Source organism: Bos javanicus, chromosome 23, assembly GCF_032452875.1.
Source record: "Bos javanicus breed banteng chromosome 23, ARS-OSU_banteng_1.0, whole genome shotgun sequence".
Lineage (NCBI taxonomy): Eukaryota > Metazoa > Chordata > Mammalia > Artiodactyla > Bovidae > Bos > Bos javanicus.
In genome coordinates this window covers 28,051,054-28,059,087 of record NC_083890.1, presented here as the reverse complement: position 1 = coordinate 28,059,087, position 8,034 = coordinate 28,051,054, and the positions used below count along the sequence as shown (strand labels likewise).

The window sequence follows — 8,034 nt, the reverse complement described above, 5'->3', positions numbered from 1 at the left end:
CCTAGAGATTATCACACAAAGTGAAGTAAGTCAGTCAGAGAAAGACAATGATTCCACCTGAGATATCACTCATATGTGGAATCTAGTTTTTTTAAAAGATACAACTGAACTTATACAAAACAGACACAGACTAACAGATATCAAAAACAGATTTATGGTTCCCAAGGGAACATGTTGTGGGGAGGATTAAATCAGAAGCCTGGGATGAACATACATACATTACTACAGAAAAGACAGATAACCAACAAGGACCTACTGTATAGCCCTGGAAACCCTACTCAATATTCTGTGATACCTTATATGAGAAAAGAATCTAAAAAAGAATGAGTGTATGTATATGAATAACTGAGTCACTTTGCTGTACACCCAAAACTTCTATAACATTATAAGTCAACTATACTCCAATAAAGTTAAAATATCAAAAAATAAATGTCGTACCACATTCTTCTTCTGCTGAAAACAATCTTATAACTCCCATCTCACTCAGAGCAAAAGTCAAAACACTTCCAACACCCTCCAGGCCTACAAGGTCTGGCTGTACCTCTGACCTCATCTCAGTTAATCTGCTCCAGCCATACTGGCCTCCTCACTTTAACAGAAACACACGGACATCCTCCTGTGCTGGGGTCCAGCCCCAGCAGGATCCTAGGGTACCCTCAGGAAAGACGAGGTCGGCAAGAGAGAGATGACACAGGTCTTATAATGGGTTGAAACCTGATAGTCCGGGGTCGAACGATAAGAGAATAAAGAATAAAGAGAAAAAAGGAGGCTGATATTCCTTGGTTTACACAGAAAGCCAAATAAAGTCCCTGACACAGGACTTACTCTGTTCACGGAGGCCGCAGGCGCCCTCTCGGTGGGGTGAAGACTCAGGGCACCCTCTCCCCTGGGTGAAGATGCAGGGTGCCTTCCCGATTGGGTCTTAGAAGCCCAGGCAAAAAAGTGAACTCAGAGAGCCTCTCTGTTTCAAGGGGTCAGCCTAAAGAAAAAAAAGAGAGAGAAAAAGAAAGACACAGAGACCAGAGCTCTGGAGAAATGGGATTTGCAGTTTTATTTTCAAAAGGAGCTTTTATACCCTGAATTACACATTTTCAGAAGTGAAGGACACAAAGTCATACAGAGGCAGCTCAACATGACATCAGTTTGACCTTCACTGGGACCAGGATGTTTCCTGCATACCTTTTCATTGACAAGGGTCTTTGTGTTATGTACATTATCTTCTGGCCCTGTGGCCTGCCAACATTTTATAACTCTTTTCTGATAAAGGTTGGTCAACCAGAAAACTTGTTTTCTCCTTTAAAGTGTTTTTTCTTTATTTTTCCAATCTGCATCACCCTCAAAAAGTACTGAACAAAGTTACATTTCATAGAGCAAAGGTATGGCAGGTTACAAGAGAGAAAGAACCAATTAGCTCAAAGGTCTGATGAGGTTAATTCCAAGGCTACTACTTGTTTTTCTTACATTCCAACTACATTAACTAATGCACTCCCAGGTGTACAATGGATAAGGGATATGGGAACTTGGCAGCAAGCATTGGCTCAACAATGAAATCTTACACCAGCACTACTCTAATAGTTTTTAACTCTTCAAAAGGCTCTATATTTTTAGAATGTTTTAGAATGTTTAGAATGTCTCTCACGGTTGGGAGGCTGTGAACCACCATATGTGTTAATTGCAAGAGTATAGATAAACCTGCCAGGCAAGCTAGAAAGCCGTCAGAGGGGTTTGAATTGAAACACTCCTATCATGCCCAGGAGACATAAAGCTAAAGCCCTAAGTTGACTTTTTCCAGAGAAAGGTGGTCGGGGATAGCCCCCTGTTAATGTCAGAGGAGTTGGTGAAAGGCACAAAATAGTAAGACAGATTCTGGTTTTGGGGTACATGCTCGAGCAGATTCAGGGGTCCTTCGAGGCCTGATCCGCCTTTGCCTGTCAGGTCTCTTCCGCATGACCTTTGTCATGGGTGGGATCTCCCGAGGTGGCTCCCGGCACTCCTGCCCTGGTGCATTTGCCTGGAGGTTCCCCCTGCCTGGAAAGAACCTCCTCCAGTCATCGGGGGTAACTAGCCTGTCCTTTAAATCTTTCCCCAAAGGCCAGTTTCCCGGTGAGACCCACAGTGACCACCCTAGTACAACAGCCACCTTCCTTGTCCTCACACTCACACTGTGCATCACGTTCCCCACTGCATCTTTCTGTTCTTCCCATCCTTTCACAACAGAACACTTTTCCTTATTTAGCCTACTGATAAGACATAGTCTGTCTCCTAGCACTTGAATACATGCTCCATGAGGCCAGCAACTTTTCTCTTTAACGTCAGTGATGTTTCCCAGATGTAAAACACTGTGTCATGTATGTGGCATGCAGCTGGTATGAATGGATGGTCAGTGTAATGTGCTGTGTCTGTGCTCAGTCACTCATTCACATCCAACTCTTTGCGACCCATGGACTGTAGCCCCCCAAGCTCCTCTGTCCATGGAATTTTCTAGGCAAGAATACTGGAGTGGATTGCCATTCCCTTCTCCAGGGGATCTTCCCAGCCCAAGAATCAAACCTGCATCTCCTAAGTCTTCTGCATTGGCAAATGGATTGTTTATCACGGAGCCACCTGGAAAGCAGGATCAATGTGAAGCACCTCCCTATATCTTTATAATGTGACCTCAGGCCAAATGTTGTATTGTGGTAGCTACAGCATAACATCTACTCACACTGACATCAGTGCCACTTGTGTGTTTCTCACAAGTGCTGTTCTTCCCTTCTTGGCAACCAACCCTCCTTCACACTACATCACAGGATATTTTTCTTTTCAGAAAACAATTATTGTTGACTTATGGGTCCTATTTTCTAACCAAATATAAGCCCAAATTAGACTCTGCTTTAAGGGCTTACCAGGTAGCAATAAAACATGGTATTTCATTTACACTGCATGACAAATAGCTACTATCCTTAGCCATAAATGAGTTCTTAGAAACCAGTAACATTGATATTTTGAGGGAAATGAAAAAAAACTGAAAATGAAATAAAAGACTTGATTAGTAAGGATAAAGCGTACATGAAGATGACTAAAATGATCGTAAAAGAAAAGCAATTTCTTTGCTTTTACTAAATTTAATATTATTAAAGACATTTAGACATACTAAAACTGTACAAACATTTGTTAAGTTTTACAAAACAGACCCACACAGGCAAACACTAGGGGACTAGATTGATGAGGACCTATGGGGGAAATCTGTAGTTTGGATCCTGATTTTCAATAAGATATGAAAAAGGAAAAGAAGTTAAGACAAAGAGGGAGACAGCCCAGCCTGGCCTCTGTTGGATCAGGAAGGACCATCAGAGAAAACAGTCCAGGGTGTGGAGGGGTCGTGGTGGACAGAGGAGGGCCAGGCTCACCACTTCTTTACATTATGCTAATAGCAGCACAGACACATTCAGATGACTTCTGCAGAAAGTGAAGTCAGATCTTCAAGTCATAATGCAGGGGTGGGATATGGAGTCTTGCATCACTCAGTCCCCACGAGGTAGCTGTTTCACACTGTGAAAGAAAAGAATCATGAACCAGTGTAGGTCAGTCATGTAAGGGCTCACATTCTCCACAGCCCCCCACATGCTCACATGTCCCACTCAAAGACCCCCACCACCCAGTGTGTCCCCCCTGCACCAACTCCTCTCCCAGTCAAGAACCTCCAGGGTCTCACCTCTAGGATCCATGAGAGCTCTGGTCCCACACATCAGAGCTCTAGTCTGATAAACGTTCACTGCCTGGGGGAGAAAAGACCAGGATGTGGTCAGAATCCACAGGGAAGAAACTAGAGAAGGCACTTTGAGGAGGATGAGCCCCCATGACCTCTTGTCTGCACCCTCAGAAGGGTCCCAGGTATCGTATCCCCTCTGTACTTACTTTCAGCCTGAGTGTAGTGCCCTCTTTCACCTGAAAGAAGAAAACATCACGTGAGAATCCATGGAGAAGGCCGAATCATGATATCCTAGAGAAACTCCCTACTTCTGGACCCCAGAGAACTTTCTGGAACTGTAACCAAAAATCCAGGACAGAATCAGGAATATAAAGAAAGGAGATGGGGGGGGGTGTGTCTAGACCATCTCCAACCCTTCTAGAGGTCTGAACTCTGTGGGGACCTTCCCCGCTGACTTTCAGGTGCTGAGAAACAGGCCCCAACTGGAATTATGAAGGCGAAAAATCTATCTTTCATTTTCACATGTACTTTACAAAAGGGTCAACGTGAGCATCAGCCCCAGACCAGCAAGCCCATATGTATGGATGGTATTTCCCAGGAACAAGGCAGGCAAACTTCTACCTGGGCTTGAAACCCCTCAGTGAGACAAGAAAACTCAGATCCCTCCCTCCCTTCCCTACCTGAGCGCTTCTTCCTCCAAATCACAGCTCCAGTCACCACAGCCACCACAGCCACCACGAGGAGAACCAGGCCAACAATGATGCCCATGGTGAGGAAGGAGGTCTCAGGAGGTTCTGTGGAGGAAAAGGAAGAGGCCCTGACCTCAGGCTTGAGTCCTGACTTTTGAGTCCTGAAGGGCTCCTGCTTTATCTGAGAAAAGCTCCATTCCGACCCCATCCTTACCCCATCTCAGGGTGCGGGGCTCCTGAAGTCCCTCATGCTGCACACGGCATGTGTATCTCTGCTCCTCTCCAGAAGGCACCACCAGGGCCGCCCACTTCTGGAAGGTTCCATCCCCTGAAGGCCTGGTCTCCACAAGCTCCATGTCCTGGGTCTGGTCCTCCCCGTCACGCTGCCAGGTCAGTGAGATCTCCTCAGGGTAGAAGCCCAGGGCCCAGCACCTCAGGGTGACCTCATGACCAGAGATGGGGTGACAGGTCACATGTGTCTTTGGAGGGTCTGAGGAAGAAGAATCAGAAAATTCACACTTTATATTACTCCCATGGGCCATGGAGGAAGCATCACGTAATCATTCTGAGTAATGATGAGAGCATGAGTTTGAAAAGAAAAAGCACAAACACCAGCCTGGGCTCTGGTGTGTGGGAAAATCTCCTAGTCCTTGTAAAGTTCTGGAGTCAGGGTGAGAGCCATGGTAGGATGCTCCACCTTAAGGGGGAGAACACAGAGCAATGGTCCTGACTTTGTTGGAAACTGAATGACTCAGAAAAGCTGGAGTCTGGCCTTTTATGATGCTCTTGGTCTGAGAACAGGCCTTGAGAAAGTCATGGGTCACAAGATGGCGGGCAGGGTGAAAGGGCACCGCTGACCAGTTATTTCAGGGATGGTTTCCTGCTTCTTCTCCAAAGACACTGGATTCCTTAATTGTCCTTCAGAGAAATGAAGCTACTGGTGAGTCACCGTCTTGTTCAGTTCAGTTCAGTTCAGTCGCTCAGTCATGTCCGACTCTTTGCGACCCCATGAATCGCAGCACGCCAGGCCTCCCTGTCCATCACCAACTCCCGGAGTTCACTCAAACTCACGTCCATCGAGTCAGTGATGCCATCCAGCCATCTCATCCTCTGTCGTCCCCTTCTCCTCCTGCCCCCAATCCCTCCCAGCATCAGAGTCTTTTCCAGTGAGTCAACTCTTCGCATGAGGTGGCCAAAGTACTGGAGTTTCAGCTTCAGCATCATTCCTTCCAAAGAAATCCCAGGGCTGATCTCCTTCAGAATGGACTGGTTGGATCTCCTTGCAGTCCAAGGGACTCTCAAAGAGTCTTCTCCAACACCACAGTTCAAAAGCATCAATTCTTCAGTGCTCAGCTTTCTTCACAGTCCAACTCTCACATCCATACATGTCCACTGGAAAACCATAGCCTTGACTAGATCGACCTTTGTTGGCAAAGTAATGTCTCTGCTTTTCAATATGCTATCTAGTTTGGTCATAACTTTTCTTCCAAGGAGTAAGTGTCTTTTAATTTCATGGCTGCAGTCACCATCTGCAGTGATTTTGGAGCCCCCCAAAAATAAAGTCTGACACTGTTTCCCCATCTATTTCACATAAAGTGATGGGACCAGATGCCATGATCTTCGTTTTCTGAATGTTGAGCTTTAAGCCAACTTTTTCACTGAAAACCTGGGCGCATTCCTCCCTCTCCTGACAAGAACCTGGGGCGCTGTTCCCATAGGGGCACCACTTTCTTCTACTCGTGGGAAGCCAGCTGTAGCCTGAGGGAAGATCAGGGTGGCCCCGCGCCCCTCGTACCTGTGCGCAGCAGCGTGTCCTTTCCGGTCTTTAGGTATCTGCCGAGCGACTCCACGCACTCGCATTTCAGGTAGTTCCTCACACGCTCCGCAGCACCACGCAGCTCAAACTTGTGCTTGGTGATCTGAGCCGCCATGTCCGCCGCGGTCCAGGAGCTCAGGTTCTCGTTCAGGGCGATGTAATCTCTGCCGTCGTAGGCGAACTGATCATACCCGCGCAGGAAACCCCCGTCCGACCCCACGTCGCAGCCGTACATCTCCTGGAGGGTGTGAGACCCTGACCCGCCCAGACCATCCGCAGGGATTAAACCCAAACTGAAATGAAACCGGGTCAAGTCCCCGCGAGCTCCTCACGGGTCGGGGGGAGGGGCGGGTCCCACAGTGTCGGGGTGACCCTCGGACACGGAGACTCGGGGCGACCCCGCCGGTCCCTGGGGATGGGGGTCGTGACCCGGACCCGGGCCCGCGTCGCTCACCGGCCTCGCTCTGGTTGTAGTAGCCGCGCAGGGTGTTCAGGTTCGCTTGGAAAATCTGTGCGGTGTCCTTAGCTGTCTTTGTCTGGTCATCCCAGTACTCCGGCCCTTCCTGCTCCACCCACCGCGCCCGGGGCTCCATCCTCGGATCCCGGGCGTCGCTGTCGAACCGCACGAACTGCGTGTCGTCCACGTAGCCAACGATGATGAAGCGGGGCTCCTCGAGGCCGGGTCGGGACACGGCGGTGTAGAAATACCTCAGGGAGTGGGAGCCTGGGGGCGGGAAGAGGTGAGACTCGGCCCGACCTCCTCGTGGTTCGGGTCCCGGGCCTGAGGTGACGGAACTGGGAGGAGGGAAGGGCCAGGGGCTCGTGAGACGGAAAAGGTCGGAGAAGGACCAGGACTTGGGGGGCAGAGAAGAGGGGGCGGGAAGCAAGGGAGGGACAGATCGGGACTGGGGGAGGGGGCAGGTCTGAGCGAGGGCGGCGGGCTCGCTCCTTCCCTGGAGGTCCTGCCCACCCACCTCCCCGCAGAGCCCGTTCCCTCCAGACCCCGCACTCACCCGCCCAGGTCTCGGTCAGGACCAGCGCACCCGGCAGCAGCAGGACGAGGGTTCTCGGCCTCATGACCCGCGTCTCCGGGGTCTGGGGAGAAGCGAGTCCAGCGGGTGGATGAACACTTTGTAACCTGGTACCGCGGAGATGAATGAACTGCAGCTAGAAATTGGACACCCAATGGGAGTGAGACCTGGGGCCGCGTCACAAGTGTCCAGATAGGAGGGCCCGACACAGGTTGTGAGAGAGAAAGTGAAACTCGTGGAGATGGGAAGCCCCAAGATGGAGTGTCCCGGCCCCAGCCAGACACGGCCCTTGACTCTGAGACCCTGAGACCCTTGCCCTCCAGGGAACCTGGGACGTTGTCCTGATCCCTCCTCTCCTGCACCAAGAGCTTTTTGTCACACTCCCTGTGTCCTGGCCCAGGGGCTTGTAGTCAGCGATTTTCAAAACATTTTTGGTCAGAATATTTATACAATCCAACAAATTAGTGTGGACCCCAAGGGTAATTTTGTTTATAGTTACTTCTATCGATATTTTGCATAGAAATAATAGAGTTAGAATTTGCTTATTCATTTATTTAGAATAATATTAATAACTCACACAGTTAACATGGAATATAACTATTTCCCCAAATAAACACTACAGTGGGAACAGTGGAGCTTTTTACATTTTTATATTTTTGCAAGTCTCTTCTTGTCATTCTCATTAGAAGATCGCTGGATGTTTACGTTTGCTTCTATGTTAAATCCATTGTTTTGGTTGAAATCTATGAAAATAAAAAGCCCCCACACACGTAATAGTATTTTAAATAACTTTTCAGATAATTATCT

General features: G+C 48.6%; 1 protein-coding gene across 1 annotated transcript; it reads right to left on the bottom strand.

Annotated features, from left to right (window-relative positions):
• Positions 1 to 1,026: 1,026 nt before the first annotated feature.
• LOC133236500 (BOLA class I histocompatibility antigen, alpha chain BL3-7-like) lies at positions 1,027 to 7,356 on the bottom strand. Its single transcript, XM_061398560.1, has 8 exons — positions 7,210 to 7,356; positions 6,651 to 6,920; positions 6,176 to 6,451; positions 4,595 to 4,870; positions 4,372 to 4,485; positions 3,898 to 3,927; positions 3,695 to 3,758; positions 1,027 to 3,531 (listed from the first exon to the last, which is right to left on the bottom strand). The coding sequence occupies exons 1-7, from the start codon at positions 7,271 to 7,273 to the stop codon at positions 3,736 to 3,738; spliced, it is 1,053 nt and encodes a 350-aa protein (XP_061254544.1). The 5' UTR covers positions 7,274 to 7,356; the 3' UTR covers positions 1,027 to 3,531; positions 3,695 to 3,735.
• Positions 7,357 to 8,034: the final 678 nt, after the last annotated feature.

Excerpts from the sequence above, each read along its gene's own strand:
- LOC133236500 (XM_061398560.1), bottom strand. The coding sequence starts at position 7,273 with ATGAGGCCGAGAACCCTCGTCCTGCTGCTGCCGGGTGCGCTGGTCCTG. Across the intron at positions 4,871-6,175 it reads GGACACGCTGCTGCGCACAG|ACCCTCCAAAGACACATGTG; the intron begins GTACGAGGGGCG and ends CTTCTTCCTCAG. Across the intron at positions 3,928-4,371 it reads TTGGAGGAAGAAGCGCTCAG|GTGAAAGAGGGCACTACACT; the intron begins GTAGGGAAGGGA and ends TTCTTCTTTCAG.